A 17,644-nucleotide genomic window follows, 5' to 3' on the forward strand; every position below is an offset into this window, starting at 1 on the left:
AAATTATTAAGACTCACGTCTGTCTCCCCCTCTAGACCATATTTAAGCTCTTTGCAGGCAGGGAACGTATCTACCAACTCTTGTAGCTCCTTGCAGGCAGGGAATGTGTCTGTTCTATTGTACTCTCCCAAGTGCTTAGTACAGTGGTCTCCACACAGGAAGTGCTTAATAAATATGACTGACTGACTGACTACTCTCCCAAGCGCTTAGGATAGTGCTCTGCACTCATGAAGCACTCAATAAATACCAGGGATTGATCGATTGATATTCTCAGCTGATTTTATCCTATTACTTTTGTGTCCTTCTCCTTGTCTTTTAAGTTAGTCTCAGTGATTTGCTTTTCTTCACTCCTTATGTATCTGTAAAGTAAGCGCTTAATATACACTATTACTACTACTAATAATGACGGCATTTATTAAGCGCTTACTATGTGCAAAGCACTGTTCTAAGTGCTGGGGAGGTTACAAGGTGATCAGGTTGTCCCACGGGGGGCTCAGAGTTTTAATCCCCATTTTACAAGATGAGGTAACTGAGGCACAGAGAAGTGAAGTGACTTGCCCAAAGTCACAAAGCTGACAATTGCCGGAGCCGGGTTTTGAACCCATGACCTCTGACTCCAAAGCCCGTGCTCTTTCCACTGAGCCACGCTGCTTCTACTGCTTAGACTGTGAGCCCACTGTTGGGTAGGGACCGTCTCTATATGTTGCCAACTTGCACTTCCCAAGTGCTTAGTACAGTGCTCTGCACACAGTAAGCGCTCAATAAATACAATTGATTGATTGCTTAGCTCTGCTTGGACGTACTTATCAGAACCCTGGGGGTGTAGGACCCCAAAATCTGTGAACAAAATCAATGGCTTCACCCTCTCCTCAGTGCTCCCCTTTCCCCAGCTCACTCCAACTGGAAACCCCTGGGGGGTCAATGGTGTTGGCATCTATGACAACGATATAAACTGATACCTAGGACACCAAGTTCCTCTCCCTAAACGTTCAACACTTGCTGTGCGACCTTGGGTCTCTCTCTCTTTCTTCTCTTGCTCTTACAAAATGGGGAGAATAATCATTACTTATCTCAGAAGAGTGAAGATTAATTAACGTTTGGAAAGGATTAGGAAAATATCACGTCAATGCCAAGAGTGATCAAATTGCTATCTTTGGAAAATAGAAAGGTAGGATTATAGCACAGGAACAAAAACACATATACATACTCAGCGAGCCTCAAGTAGATATCCCATCCCTTAATATGCAGGGTTCAGAGTTTACTTTAGAGGGATAAACTGATGGTATCAGAGAAATGATCATGGTTACCTTGATTTCAACTATAAAAACACAAATCAAAACTAGCAGAGTTTTAAGATGCAACTGCACGTTCAATCGGTAGACACTAATTTCGTGAGGGATTTTACCACCAGTCACGTTTCTTTTGCTGCCCAGGATGGGAACATGATGAGTTTCCACAGAGTTTAGCTGGAGTCTTTGCCACAGCCTACTTTAACACTGACAGAAGAGCAACTTCCTCAATTCAAAGTGAGCAAACTCTGGGCTCGGGGGTGGGGATAGGGAACAAGACTTGGAAGGGTTTGGTTTTTAAAATATTCATTATAACCGCTGGGTACTTCATGACTAGAAATCTTTCGGAACCTTCTGAAGATGAGAGAAACAGACTGTCTGGATTAATCCAAAAGCCCAGTGCTTCAGAGCAGTCACAGTTTTTATCTCCTCCTCTAAAATAGTTTTTAGGATATTGGACTTGCAGTGTGGAAAAGCTACTTCAAACCTAAACTGCCACCAGTTCATGCCCAAGTGAACAGCACAACGAGCAACAATAGGCCAGCTGTGAGAATTAGTTTAGACCCACAGATCCACGACTTTAAAAAGACTTAGATGAAACCAGGGAACTGGAGTAGACTGTCAAGTTTCCATCACTATCAAGTTACTAATGCATTAGGCACATTCTTATTAGGACACTTCTGACTTCGGGGAAGGCTTGCAAAAATTCTGCGGGTGGGTATATTTGCCACTGGAACCCAGTGGTAACTACAAAAGAGAGACCTGGTACTAACCCTGAAGTGAAAGAGAAAGGCTTGTTGAATGATCCAGCAGCAGAAGCGGTAGTGGTCACAGATGTATCTATCTTCGTGTTACCTGGCCAAAAGATGACAGGAACGTTAAAAAAGTTAATCTGGTTAATCGAGATGCCTCTTGCTACTTGTTTTCTCCCACTTAAGGAAGTTCCGGCCTGGAACCTTGCAGCTTAGATATGGCTTCATTTTCAAGGGCTGTGCCAGGGCTCAGGAATGAAAACCCAAGCCTTCAGTTTGATACCTCTGACACAGGGCTTGAGCACATTTCTAATCAATTAATCAATCAATGGTGTTTACTGAGCACTGCATTCACTGCTTCGGAGAGTACAATGCAGTACAGTCGGTGGACACGTTCCCTCTCTATAACGAGTTTCCGGTCTAATGTACCATGGCTCTGTAAAGGGCAACTCAAACTGACTCCCATTTTGCCTAATACCTCCTCAGACTATTTTTTTTCCATTTTTATGGTATTCGTTAAGCGCTTACTATGTGCCAGGCACTGTTCTAAGCACTGGGGTAGACACAAAGTAATCAGGTTGGACAGAGTCCATGTCCTACATGGGGCTCACAGTCTTAATCCCCATTTTGCAAATGAGGCAACAGACTAGAGGAGTTAAGTGACTTGTCCAAGGTCACACAGCAGATAAATGGTGGAGACGGAATTAGAACCAGGTCCTTCTGGCTTCCAGGTCTGGGCTCTAGCTATAGGCCACACTGCAGATTGTTCTCCCTCCTCCTTAGACTGACAGTCCCATGCGGAACGGGACTGTGTCTGATCTGCATACACTCTATCTATCCCAAGGCTTAACAAATAACAAATTTTTATTATTACTGTGATTACAATTATGAGGATGATGATTTTCCTATCTCCCCTCTGACCCGTCTGGCCGCAAACTCCAAAGAAAAGTTCTGATTAAGCTGGCTTTGGCAAACGTATTTACAAAAAAACATTAATTTTTTTGGAATGAAAAAGAATGGGGAAGGAAAAGTTTTGAAAACTCTCAAGTCACATCCTGAGGTAGGCCATGGCCTCATTCTCTCATCAATGCAAAAATACACACTTCTCTTATTCTACTCTCTGGTGAAGGAAGAAACACATACCCGAAAATTAAAGGGAATATTTCATGAACACCACTGGGTGAAGATTTTCTGACACTAAGACTTGGGCTAACAGCTGCAGATTACATAACACATATATGGGGGAAAGTCTCTGTGGATTTCTCTACTTTACTTACTCCGCAGAGAAATGAACTTGACCAAAACAACCTCGTTCGGCAATGTTCTTAAAAATGAATTGGGGAAAAGATCTTTCCACTTTCCTACAGAAAAGAAACATTCATGGGAACATGAAGCCAGTTCCTTCATTCATGAGCTTCAGGTGGCTTAGTAGTTTGGGAAGATGTAGGATTCAGGCCAAATAAAGCTTATGCCATTTTCTCTTGGGTACTAAGATCGAGTCCCAGGACCAGAGGAGACATATCTTGTACCTACTGACAGTTGCTTTCAACAGTGATGATATATTAATCAGCTTTATATGACATATTTTCACTTCACTTTTTTGTTTCTTCTTTTTGGTAGGCCTGTCCAAAGGGATCCTTCTCATGACAAAAAAAAAAAAACCAAACAAACCAAAAAAAACTAGAAGAAAAAGCTTGATGTCCACGATCCATCTCTCTCATTCCGTCCACATATTCAATCTGTCACCAAACCCTGTCAGTTCTACCTTCACAATATTGCTATTATTAATATTTAATTGCCAACAAAGGCCAACTCTTGGAAATCTATGTAGTGTGAATGAGGTCTCACTTTTTTGGGATGTCTTTTAATGTTTTAGTTTGAACCTAAAACATAATTGCCTACCGCTTCCATATTTTCATGCCAGTACACTCAGCATTGCCTGAGGGAGGGTTTCTCATTTTTTATCTCAACAAAAAAAGCGAGCTGACCTAGAACTTTGTTGCCATCATTATTATTTATTGTTGCTGATTGATACATGTCCAGAAATGACTATACCTGATGTTCCTGCCGGTCCAGATGGGGGCTGAGGCTTCAGGTAGTTAATTAACGGTCCCTATAGCAAAGCACAAACAACCATCCAGGTTAAATAAACTAACCATCCCTGATCCTCCATAAGGATGCAATGATATTAAAAAACAGTACTGAGTGGAACAGTGGAAACGCAAAACACTTTATAGGATAATTTCAACTTTTAGTCAATTTGCTAGGAAAATAATTTGATGAAAGGAAGGAAGAGTAAAGCAAAAAAAAAATCAATCAACTGTATTTATTGAGTGCTTACTGTATGCAGAGCACTGTACCAAGTACCTGGGAGAGTATACTGTTGGGAGGCACATTAAACCACAGCAAGTTGCTTCACCCAGATCATACCTTCAATGATTCTGCAAACTCAAGTCTCTCATCATTAACCCTACATATCTTTCAAGATGGGCCAACAAACAACTGCAATCCTCCTTCTGTGCGTGAGAGGAACTAAGGAGGGAAGAGATTAAAACTGTACGAGTTGCTGGTACTCTAACTTAAATCACTTCAGAACTATTAATCTTCAGAGGGATAGGAATCACATCTCCTCCAAGAACCCTTCCAAGACTAAACCCCTCTGCATCGACTACGCACTTGGCCCGGGAATCCTTTAAGTACTTTGATACTCGCCCCAGCTCCACAATACTAATGTAAATATTTTTATGCTCTACTGTGTTCCCTATCTCTAATCTATTTTAGTGTTGTGTCCCTGTAGACTGTAGGCTCCCTGTGGGAAGGGATTGCATTTACCAACTCTGTTGTACTTTCCCAAGCGCTCAATAAATACCACTGACTGATAGCTAGGAGTGGCAGAGATGGTCCTTTACCCCTTAATAATAATAATGGCATTTATTAAGTGCTTACTATGTGCAAAGCACTGTTCTAAGCGCTGGACTCCACTCCCCTTAGGTGTGGAGATTATGATTAGATTTTTTGATTTCTCCTTCCTACATCTCTACGCCATCTCCCAACACCTCTGTCCATGTCCCCAACAGTTTAAAAGTCAGGGTTTATGTTTTTTTTTTTCATTTGCTTGAACAATATTGAGCCTGGGCCACACACAGTTCACCCGAGTTCTTTACAGGGACAAGGAACGAGCACGAAGTTAGACATAACAACAGTGAGGTTAGCACTACTCAATCAGGGTCAGACAGCACACTACAAATTAGGCTGAGGGGTTGGCAAGATCAAAAAGAGGTTAAAAGGAGAGGATGACATAACCTGCTCTACAGAAGCCTGGAACATCCTCCCTCTTCAGATCCGACAAATACTCTCCCCTACTTCAAAGCCTTACTGAAGGCACATCTCCTCCAAGACATCTCCTCCTGACTAAACCCTCCTTTCCTCTTCTCCCACTCCCTTCTGAATCGCCCTGACTTGCTCCCTTTACTCATCCCCCCCTCCCAGCCCCACAGCACTTGTGCACACATTTGTAATTTATTTATTTATATTAATGCCTGGCCCCTCGCCCCCCAGACTGTAAGCTAGTTGTGGGCAGGGAACGTGTCAAGTTTACTGTTGTACAAGCTCTAAGATCAGTGTTCTGCACACAGTAAGTGCTCAATAAATACGACTGACTGACTGAATGAATGAATGAGAGGCCCTAGCTCATTTAGCCTACTTGTTTAGAGTACAAATGCCTTGCAATCTCCAAGTCCAAGCTTCCTTTTTTTGTAATGGTACTTGTTAAGCACTTACTATGGGCCAGGCACTGCTCTAAGTCGGGCAGATACAAGCTACTCTGGTTGGATACCGTCCATGTCCCACATGGGGCTCACAGTCTTAATCCCCATTTTGTAGATGAGGTGACTGAGGCACAGAGGAAGTGAAATTACTTGCCCAAGGTCACACAGCAGAGAAGCTGTGGAGCCGGAACTAGAACCCAGGACCTTCTGACTCTCAGAAGTTGTCAAACTGAACATAATGCCCTGCCTGCAAATGGTGACCCCACCATTCTAAAAAGATCAGGATATGCGTACAGTTGGCACTGCAAGCAACTGGAATCAGTCAACGCATTTACTGAGCACTTTGTATGTGCAGAGCACTGTACTAAGCTGCAACAGAGCTGGCAGACACAATCCCTGCCCGAAAGGAGTGTACAGTCTTTAGGGGAGAGTAGAGTCGAGAGGAAAGCGGACTTTTCTAACTCTAGGAGTGGAGTTATATTGTTATACTAGTAGCTTCACCTCAAGGTACAAAGAAAAATACACTACTCTCTTGCCTGATAGTCACCCAGAGGAAGAAATCAAAGAAAAATCAATCATGTACCTGCTTAGCTTGGTTTGTAGCCACTGTAGCCAACACCTGGTGGATCACTTTGGCTGCAGAGTGTGGTACTGATGATCTATAAGAAAAGGACACCAAAAGGAATAATTTAATGAAAACTTCACTTATTCTGAAACAAGTAGTTTTCCACTCAAGGAACTGTCCATTTTAGGCCAGAGAACAAGAGCTGGGGTCTATGACAGAGCTTATTAGAACACAATTCTGATAAAATAGTAAGGATGGTACAACAGTTCAGTGGTAAGGCCTTACTAGTACACTTTGTCCGGGCTGTTTGATTTCCATTTGGGATTGATTTCTCTGCCTGTCTTTTTTTTTTTTTTACCCACAATTCAGGCCATGTGTTTGCATTCCAAACTCTGCAATCGAGGCCCATGAAGAAAGTGAAATGGGAGCTACACGTGTATTAGCTACCATGCCTTGTATCGCAGCAGCACTTTCCTTCCCCAGGGAATCCTGTCAGAGGTGAACGAAGAAGCTCTGCCCCTTCGGACTCAGTGTGAATATGCTCCTCTGAGTGGTTCAATCAATGGCACTTATTGAGCGCTTGCTATATGCAGTGCACCGTACTATGCACTTGGGTAAGTATGACACAACAGAGCAGGTAGATGTGAGCCTTGCCAACAGCAGCTTACAGTCTACTGGGATAGATAGACATTAAAATAGATTAAGCATAAGGGACATAGTAGAGAACATCTGCTCTCCTGTTCAGGAAAATATTAACAATTACCATCAACTTTCAGCCAGTGCCCAGTGGAGACAGCACAGGCCTGGAAATCAGAAGGACAGGGGTTCTAATCTCACCTCTGCTTGCTATGTGACTCTGGGCAAGTCACTTAACTTCTCTGTTCCTCACTTTTCTCAACTGTAAAATGAGGGTACCTGCTCTCTCTCCTATGGTCTGTGGGCCCCAGGTGGGACAGGGACTGTGTTCGACCTAATTAACTTTGTACCTACCCAGTGCTCAGAACAATTTTTGACATGATAAGTACTTAGTACCATTAAAAAAAAATCAATTCGGTTAGCAAAGTACGACAGGTTTCACATTGGCAATCCCCATCCTCAACACTGGCGGAGATGGGGGGTGGAGGCTGCCAATTCAACACTCACTTAGAGTCAATTTGCTGGCACAGAATCTATTTACCTATAAATGCAACATTTCAAGCTGAAGCTTTGAGCTTGGCTCCCGGGGGCAGCAATTTCAATCAGTTTACCTGCCCAAATCACTCAGCCAAAAGCTCCTTTGATGGACGGCAGAGCTGTGGTGAATGACGGCTCTGGTTTCATTTCTCATAACTCCCACTGGCCTCACGGCGAGAAGGATGCATATTTTCTCCCTCTAAGCCCATTTAGCAAAAAATCGACTGGGACTGGGAGAGTCCAGGGCAAACCTACATCTTGAAATGCGACTCTTTAAACCACTAAAATTGGCTTTGAAGGTAGGACTGCTTCCTGATGCTTCAGAAAAATCGTTCCAAGAGTGTTTTCTCTCTCACTTCCCAGAGGAAAATAACTTGATCTTGGAGGGGGAAAACTTTCACTACCAGCTTTCTCTATTGATGCCTGAAGGAGCTGTAGGCATGCCTCCCTTCTCCCCAGGGACCCCATACAATGCTCTACCAGGATTAGTCATCTCTCAGGAGCTTGCTCCCTCTCCTCTGCTCAATCACCTAGCGAGACAGCAACCCAGAAAAGAAACGATAGAAGCAGTCTGCTGAGGCCCAAAGAGTACCTCGGCACACCACGGGGACTTGCTCAGAGAAATAACTCTGGCCGTTGGGAAAGGCATGACGAATGAACATTTTCTCCTCAAAAGTGAACAAAAGACGAGAGACCAGGACTAACAGACTGCCCTACTTCTAACTTTCTGCGGTCACCAAAATATGAACAGGTAGGATGGAGAAGAGCTTCTGCTTTAACAACTTGCTTGGATATCACCCTCCACTTTGGGGGTTCTGTAGATGCCAGAGCATGTTAGATTAGGATCCAGAGCTCCTTAAGCCCCAAATTCTAAACACGCAATAGGGAAGCTGGCTGTTTTGGCCAAACCGACAGGTCTGATTTGATCTGCCACCTCTACTTGAGAAAAATGAATGGCAGAATTGAGAATCTATAGGCCCCACTGCAAGTCGTTGGACTCAAACAACAAGAAATCCCTAATGAAAACCTTCCCCAGAGAAATTCAGCTGATGGTGTGGCTTAGACTAAGAAGAACTCAAAGAAGAAACTATAAAGCGCTGGCTATTCTAATGGCTTTTCTATTTTCCATAGAAAGGCTAGGAAAAGGCAACAGGAAGAAACGTATTTTTTGCCTCAGCTTTCGATACAAGAAAAATTTGCCACAGTGAACATGCTTCATATTGTTCAGACACTCTGGAGATTGTGAGACAACCTTCATCTTGGGTTTTTTTATTGCATCCTGGCTATTGAAATTTCCTTACATTGTCTAACAGCATTAAGTTATCTGGAACCTTACTATGTGCAATTTATTAACAATTCTTTGATTCAAGATTCTCTTACCACATCTTAGGATCATTTTCTCTGATAACCTCCTGGAGTCATACTACAATAATACTGTGCCTTGGATCTGTGGAGTACTTCTAAGCTTTTCCACAGGGCTTTTACATCGGTTCTCTCATTCTGAAATAATAGGGTATCCAACAGCCGTACCTTTCTGTATTTGAAGTTGAAGCATCTTTCAACAGTGACAATTTTATAACTGCTCTTATCTTCCACATAAATGTTCATTTTAAATATCACTAATAGCAATACTATTTAAGCAGGAGAGAAGAGTTTGAATAGTTTCAAATGGGACACAAGCTTAATGCAGTTTATGACAGCTGCATGAAAGGGGTTAAAAGTGATTTTACTTCAGGGATTTGTGAAAATATAGCACTGCGAGGCAGGAAGATATGAATACATTGGGTGTAACTCAGAAGAGCAGCAGAGAAATAGAAAGGAGGGAGAGAATATGCATATAAAATGCAAATACACAAGGAAAGGTTACTTGTCTGCTGTATGACCTTGGGCAAGTCACTTAACTTCTCAGTACCTCAGTTACTTTATCTGTAAAATGGGGATTTAGACTAGGAGCCTCATGTGGGACGAGGACTGCACCCAACTTGACTATCTTGGATAGCACTTAATACAGGGTCTGGCACAAAGTGCTTAACACATACCACTAAAAAACAGAAAAAAAGAACTGAAAGCTCCTTGGGAGCAGGAATCATGTCTACCAACTCTTCCAAGTGCTCAGTAGCACAGACAAGGATATGGACTGTGTCCAGGCTGATTAACTTCTATCTACCCTAGTGTTTAGAACAGTGCTTGGCACATAGTATGTGCTTAACAAGTGCCCTTATTATTAGTAGTAGTAATGCAGTACTAAGTAGTACACTGCTCTGCACAAAGTAAGGGCTCAAAAATACTGACGGCTTCAGAGTCAAGACTACCATTCATTCGAATCATTAAATGGGATCCAATAAGTAAACTGCTGCCCCTAAAATACATTATTTCTACGATCAAGGCATTGATACACTCTTCAGAAGTTATTCTGGATTGTCTGATAAATCAAAATATCATTCCTGGAAGAATCACCCTGGGTTTCTGCCTGGCTGTATGATGCCAAGCAACTTTTTAACAACAGAAGTTCTACATATGTCATTTTGTACAAAAATACCACTGCTTTATGGAAAACTCTAATGGGTTCAGTCCAGCTGAAAGTAATAGTCTGGGCAATGCTTGGGATATTCTGGAAAGTTTCTTCCATGTGGACAATGATCTAGTTATATTCTGATGATTCAGTTTTTCCTTATTCCACATAAATACGAATCACTGGACCTGGTGGAATTCCTAACGTTCTGGCCAAGAAATTTCCTGAGCCCATGCAAGGGCACTTATTTCTTCAACTAAGGGTCAAAATGCCTCCAGCCGTTTTGTTAAAACTATCATCTTCATGGAAACGTTCAGCTCAGTTCAGTGGACATTGTTTCCTGGGTCAGGTTAAAATTGGGTTTGATGATGATAAAGACAGTCACGCCGGTAGCGAAAGAGTTGGTGGCATCAGCAGCCTCAACTCTTTGTTTCAGACTATAATAGGCTCCTGATTTTCCAAGCTAACCTCTCGCTCTGGCCCTGGAAAACCAGGAAGTCTGGATGAGAGGAGACAAGCTTCTGGCTGTAAAGGTTGGAGGGCTTTTGGGTTGAGGCTGTTACGAGCCCCATCGCCAACTAACATGGCCCTTCTGCACCACTTCATTCAATAGTATTTATTGAGCGCTTACTGTGTGCAGAGCACTGTACTAAGCGCTTGGGAAGTGCAAGTCGGCAACATATAGAGACGGTCCCTAGCCAATGGGCTCACATGCTTGCCCTCTCACAACCATCAATAGCACTTCTGTACATATCCACTTAGAGGCTTAATTATTTAAACAATTACTCAACCACACATCCGTCTTGCCATCCCCTTCTTCTCCCTGTCATTGATTTTGTGTCTCTCTCTCCCTGGCTAGACTGCAAAATTCTCCTTGAGGGTAGGGATCATATCCACTTACTCTACTACACACGCCCAAGGCTTAAGACAGTGCATGGCCTACTGCATAAAGCATGAACCTGGGAGTCAAAAGGACCTGGGTTCTAAAGTCGACTCCACTGCTTGTCTGCTGGGCAAGTCATTTCACTTCTCTGTGCCTCAGTTCCCTCGTCTGTAAAATGGGGATAAAGACTGTGAGCCCCTTGTAGGACATAGACTGTGTCCAACCTGATTAGCTTGTATCTCCCCCAGCAGTCAGTATAGTGGCTGGCACACAGCATGTGCTTAACAAATACCATGAGAAAAAAGCGTCTTCCTTCCCTTCTTCCTAAGCAGAACTTATTCTGCTGCTGCCTGGACAGATAATTGAAATTCCACAATGAAAACACCCAGAGAAATTTTGATTCTCACCACTGACCCCCATGGTTAATAATATGGGCAGAGATAGTCTCTATTTGTTGAGCTTAGTACCAAGAGCTTAGAACAGTGCTCTGCATACAGTAAGTGCTCAATACGACTGACTGAATGAATACTACTACTACTACTACTACTACTACTAATAATAACGATAATTGTGGTATTTGTTAAGCACTTACTATGTGCCAGGCATCGTACTAAGCACTGGGGTAGATACAAGATAATCGTATTGAACAGAGCCCCTATTACCGGGGTAATGCTGTGTCTTTACGGAAATCTTTTAAAGCATTGAATTCAAGGTCAGGTATGGTCTTTTTTCCCATTTTACAGTGAGGCACCGGGCAGGCCCAAGTCTAGTCTGTGGCAGAAGTGAAAATAGATTACAGGTGCTGCTACTCTCAGGAGAGGTGCTCAAGGAACACGACTGGCTGATTGGTTTGGTCAGCGTGTCAAAGAGGGGCGGTTTTCAGCTTCTATCAGGGGGCTCTTGCCACAGAGGCCGGAGGTTTTCCAGCTTGGGCTCTCTGCAGAGGCCCGGGAATCTCCTTCTTGGACAAGTCGCTCCAACAGTTGATACGGTCACCTGCCTGGGTCGACACACTTCCAACTTCTATGCAAGACTGGTGGCACTGAGCAGGGCTGGACACCCCTGTGACTTTGGTTGGGAAGGCCGGAGCCCCCTCAGTCAATCGTATTTACTGAGTGTACTAAGCACTTGGGAGAGCACAACATAACAGACACATTCCCTGCCCACAACGAGTTTACGGTCTAGAGGGAGAGACAGAGATTAATATAAATACATTACAGATATGTACATAAGTGCTGTGGGGCTGCGGGGGGATGAATAAAGGGAGCAAGACAGGGCAAGGCAGAAGGGAGTGGGAGAGGAGGAAACGGGGGTTTAGTCTGGGAAGGCCTCTTGGAGGAGACGTGCCTTCTATAAGACTTTGAAGGTGGGGAAGAATACTTTGTCGAATTTGAGGAGGGAGGGTGTCACAGGCCAGAGGAAGGACGTGGGCGAGGGGTTGGCAGAGAGATAGAGGATATCGAGGCACAGTGAGAAGGTTAGCGTTAGAGGAGTTAGAAGAGGTTGTAGTAGGAGAGTGGTGAGGTAAGAGGGGGCAAGGTGATTGAGTGCTGCTTCAAAGCCAATGGGTGAGGAGTTTCTGTTAATTGCACCACTGTCCCCTTGGTCCATTTGCTGCACAAAGGGCTCAGATCATCAGCAATGCGGGTGCCTTGTGGGCAGAGAGTCGAGACTTCGTTGCCCTCCAAAGATTTCATCTATGAAGGGGAAGCTTCGTAGCCAGGGTTGGACAATGTGGGCACTTCTCGATTTTCATGACTTTTGAACTGAGGGATAGCCTCAGTTGGAACTGTCATCCAGGAGAGTTTCCTTCCTGTTCTTTGGTGCTTTGCTGGTCCTGGTTGAAAAGAGTTCACTGACAACTTTAAGGCTCCCTCACCCGATAACTACAAAGTGATTTCTTAGTAAAGTGCTATTAGTTTGTCTAAAAAACTGCAGCAATAAAAAGCTAAGGGAAGCCACTGCCTCGTTTGGCCTCAATTTCACAGTGTGTAGGATAAGAGCCCAGGGTCATCCAGGTTGCTCATGATAGAGATGAGAACAGCTTCAATACTTGCACTTGTCCTCAATAAAAATCACCATACCATAAACAGTCAATCGAGTGGGCCTCGTAATGACCCCTGCTCGTCTAAAAAATGAATTGGACCATAGCTCATCACTAAGATTTATAACAAAGGTGGCTCATTTAAGCAGGTCAACGACTGGAGTTGGGATAACCACCTCCAATGAAAGGAATGAGATGTCTGAAGCTGCAGAGATACCGTGATGTTTCTACCAAATGGTCCGATTCTGCCCAGCTGGGCACACGTTTAGGAGCCTTGCACAGAACCAATATTCATTTCTTTCTGAATGAGGTTAATTATATAATAATAATAATAATAATGGCATTTATTAAGCGCTTACTATGTGCAAAGCACTGTTCTAAGCACTGGATATCACACGATCAGGTTGCCCCACGTGGGAAATAATCTGGAAGTCCTTCGAGCCGGAATCGAACCAGCGACCTAAGGATAACCGTGAAACAACCACTACAGTCCTCCGCTCTACCAGCTGAGCTAATTATACAAACTAGACCTGAAGAACCCAGAGAATTGATGATTTTCTCTAATGTTACCTAGTCCTAAACGTCACATCACGCCATGAGCTCTCCCGAATTTTCATTTTGGCATGAACAACTCGGATGGCGAGTTAACATGCCCAATCAAGATGTGCTTCCTTTGAACACTAGGGAACAAGGGACTCACAGACTCCCACCCAGAGGAGTAATCCATTAGGAAGTGGAATGACTTCTAGGAGAAGCAGCAGCATGGCTCAGTGGAAAGCCGGCTGCTCATTCTCAGTCTCCTTCACGGGCTCCTCCTCGGCCTCCCACCCCCTAACTGTGGGGTCCCTCAGGGTTCAGTTCTGGGTCCCCTTCTATTCTCCATCTACACCCACTCCCTTGGAGAACTCATTCATTCCCTCGGCTTCAACTGCCATCTCTATGTGGATGATGCCCAAATCTGCATCTCCAGCCCTGACCTTTCTCCTTCTCTGCAATCCCGTATCTCTTCTTGCCTTCAGGACATCTCTCCCAGACTGAGCCCCCTTCTTCCTCTCCCCCTCCTCCCCCTCCCCCCCCGCCTTACCTCCTTCCCCTCCCCACAGCACCTGTACATATGTTTGTACAGATTTATTATTCTATTTATTTTACTTGTACATATTTACTATTCTATTTATTTTATTTTGTTACTATGTTTTGTTTTGTTGTCTGTCTCCCCCTCCTAGACTGTGAGCCCGCTGTTGGGTAGGGACCGTCTCTATTCTATTTATTTTATTTTGTTAGTATGTTTGGTTTTGTTTTCTGTCTCCCCCTTTTAGATTGTGAGCCCACTGTTGGGTAGGGACTGTCTCTATATGTTGCCAACTTGTACTTCCCAAGCGCTTAGTACAGTGCTCTGCACACAGTAAGCGCCCAATAAATACAATTGATGATGATATGTTGCCAACTTGTACTTCCCAAGCGCTTAGTACAACGCTCTGTACACAGTAAGCACTCAATAAATATGACTGACTGAATGAATGAATGAAAGAGCACAGGCCTGGGAGTCAGAGGATCCAGATTCTAATCCCCGCTCCACCACTTGTCTGCTGTGTGACCTCAGGCAAGACACTTCACTTCTCTGTGCCTCAGTTCCCTCAGCTGCAAAAACGGGGATTCAATACCTGTTTTCCCTCCTATTGAGATTGTGAGCCCCACGGGGGACCTGACTATCTTGTATCTACCCCAGAGCTTAGTACAGTGCTTCGCACATAGTAAGCACTCAACAAATCCCACAATTATTATTATAATAAGACAAAGATGACATACACGAAGCACAAGTACCAGACGGACACAGCCCAACCCACTAGCTCCACTCTATAACAAACCTTTGCTGGACATTATTTAGTAGGTAAAGAGCAGTGGCTCAAACCTGCCCCAGGAAAAGTGGGGAGGATCAAACTCCAACTTGAGAGTATCACAACCTCCTGTATATCTCCCTCGTCCCCGTACTGATCTAATAATAATGATGGTATTTGTTAAGCGCTTACTATGTGCAAAGCATCTACTTTGGGACACCAGCACCCAAATCTCTACATTATTAAATTTCCTGGGATCATATGAGTTTCTGACTTTTTCAAGGGCAAAAGAGTCCTCTAGCCACTAGACAAGGTGAAACACTCCAAGGAGTTTCTTGCACACATGGTGCAAAGAATCATTTGTAAACTCCGACAACTTTCACCGCTGACATGTTTCTCTCTTTTTATAACATTACTTGTGTGGAAGCGGATTCATCTTCCCTATCTCCTAGGAATTGGTAAAAATGCTCCATTTCTCTAATATCAAATCCACCTCTGAAAAGTACCCAGCCACCGAGTACACCGTCCTGGCCTAAACAACTGCAAACTGAGGTTTCAAGGTCACTGCCGAGACAGAGGCAGTGGAGCTTGTCTTTTGGCTGCTGGCGTGACCCTGAGATAACAGAGAAATTCCTGGAATTAAATGGGCTGCTGAATGCTCGATGTGGAGAATGGGGAAGGCCAATGGTGCCTATCAGCTTTAACGAGAACAGGGCCGCTTGATAACCAAGGGTGGAACAGTCAGCCCATCCCGGAATCTGAACAGATTTGACATTTTGAGGGTGGGGGAGGAGGAGAGAGGAGAGGGGTCTGAGTTTTTCTACGAACACCAGGTCTAGCTTCTCCTGACAAACCCATTCAACCCATGGACTTAGACGATAAGTCGGAAAATTGCTTCTATTTTTGGTTCTGCCTCTATCACAGTTACTAACTTGCTGAGTGACACTGGGTTTCAAATTCTCCCTCTAAAACACGGCCCCAGGGATGTTGTTAGACCCGAAAGGACCACGCCCGGCAAAGTGCTTTGAGCTAAATACAGCAAGATACTATTATTATATTGTCCAGACTGGTAGGAGGCAGAGACTCAAATTCTGGGAACTGTTTTGGGCTGGAGAAAATGATCACCAGACCAGCTGTTGCAACCCTCCAAGATGGATACAAGAGCAGCTGGACCTACAGTCAAAGAGACCTACCGCCTTTCGAAGAAGAGACTTTCTTGGCTCGGAAAACAAAGGGAACTTGGAAGAATGGAAATGAAAGAGGGAGGGAGGGAGGGAGGGTCACGTATTAATGATGTGCGTTTGCCGGCAATTTGCTGGAATTAAGGGTCTGTAACAGTTTCTTCAGAAACCCCGGCGGTCAAGAATGCAGATTATGACATTCAGGGGAAAATACACATATTGGCAAGCACTCCAATATAACTATGCCCTTCACGGATGCGGCAAGTGAAGAATTTAACTAGGGCATTGGTGTACAAAGACCACGAGCCTAATCAGAGACGAAATAACTTTATCATTGTCTGAAACCCCAGTAGCAGCTGTTTTTGAATAAACTGCGGGGAAGAAGATGCAGCATTCTTCTGATAACAAACCATGTATACGTGAGTGTGTATGCTGCAAGAGCAGACCTTCATAAAAAGCCCAAGGCTTCTAAAGGGCAGTCAATGAATGCTGTGCAAAGATACTGCCCCGGATTGGCAGTTGCTCACTACCGCAGCTTAATTTCATATTTTGACAAGACATTAAAAACCAAGTATTAAGGAAACCGATCACGCACCCTATCACTGCCGTCGGGGTTTGGGTGCTGCTCTTCAATTCTTGCACGTTTACCACCTGAGGAACGTTCTTCAGAGTTGATTCAGTCAAGGAGGTGCTCACAGCTATTAAAGGAATGATTAAACAACAACAACAAAAAATCACATTAACCTCATTCATGAATTAAAACCGGCCCGGGTATATTGAGCAACCAGGAAATCTGTTTCTTAAAAAGGCCCAATATCTGTTTAGCGGAGGAAGTCAGCAGCATATATAAATATACCTAGTGGTATATCAGTCAATGATATTTACTGAGCACTTACTGTGTTCAGAGCACTGTTCTAAGCGTGTGGGAGAGCACAAAAACAGAAAGACACATTCCCTGCCCACCACAAGCTTATAGACCCGAGGGGGAGACAGACATTAATATAAATAAAATTACAGATATGAATGTAAGTGCTGTGGGCCTGGGAGTGGGGATAAAGGGAACAAGACAAGGCGACGCAGAAGGGAGTAGGAGAAGAGGAAAGGAGGGCTTAATCACGGAAGGCCTCTTGGAAGGGACATACCTTCAATATGGCTTTGAAAGAGATGGAGGGGAGAATAATTGTCTGTCGGATATGAGGAGGGAGGGCATTCCGGGCTAGAGGCAGGATGTGGGATAAATATGTACATTTATCAGAGGGACGAAGAAAAGAAGCTGAATGCCACAACAAAATGGAACTCTTTGCCTGATCGATCAGAGATTACGGAGTGGACTCCAACTCAATTTAAAATAATTTACGACATTAACTTTTGGAAAAAAAACTGAAGAAATTTTCATGGGCGAGCAGAGAGCCATGACTCACTCGGGCCACCCAGCAGCAGGATAGTACAGCAAAAGAATCAGAAGAGTCATATAAAATGTTTTGGGAACGTTGATACTAGGAACCTACATCAGGATCAGCCCCACTTTGAACCTAGAATTCCAGATAATGCCCACTCCTGAATCTCTTCAGGATGATCTCAGGGCGCCCCTGACCTCTTTCTATTTTCAGGGTGTTTTCCTTTTAACAGTCAATCCAGTTTAG

The 17,644-nt window shown here is 43.9% G+C and overlaps 1 protein-coding gene across 2 annotated transcripts in view; it reads right to left on the reverse strand.

Annotated features, from left to right (window-relative positions):
* Positions 1-17,644, reverse strand: part of NUP214 (nucleoporin 214) — an 80,811-nt gene that overhangs the window by 28,722 nt on the left and 34,445 nt on the right. For both annotated transcript variants that reach the window (XM_038744806.1, XM_038744808.1), the window contains 4 exons: positions 16,597-16,699; positions 6,392-6,467; positions 4,097-4,154; positions 2,063-2,144 (listed from right to left, as the gene is read on the reverse strand). In XM_038744806.1, coding sequence (XP_038600734.1) covers positions 2,063-2,144; positions 4,097-4,154; positions 6,392-6,467; positions 16,597-16,699 — 319 coding nt within the window. The remainder of the gene's footprint in view (positions 1-2,062; positions 2,145-4,096; positions 4,155-6,391; positions 6,468-16,596; positions 16,700-17,644) is intronic.

Source organism: Tachyglossus aculeatus, chromosome 4 (genome assembly GCF_015852505.1).
Source record: "Tachyglossus aculeatus isolate mTacAcu1 chromosome 4, mTacAcu1.pri, whole genome shotgun sequence".
In the NCBI taxonomy this organism is placed as follows: Eukaryota; Metazoa; Chordata; class Mammalia; order Monotremata; family Tachyglossidae; genus Tachyglossus; species Tachyglossus aculeatus.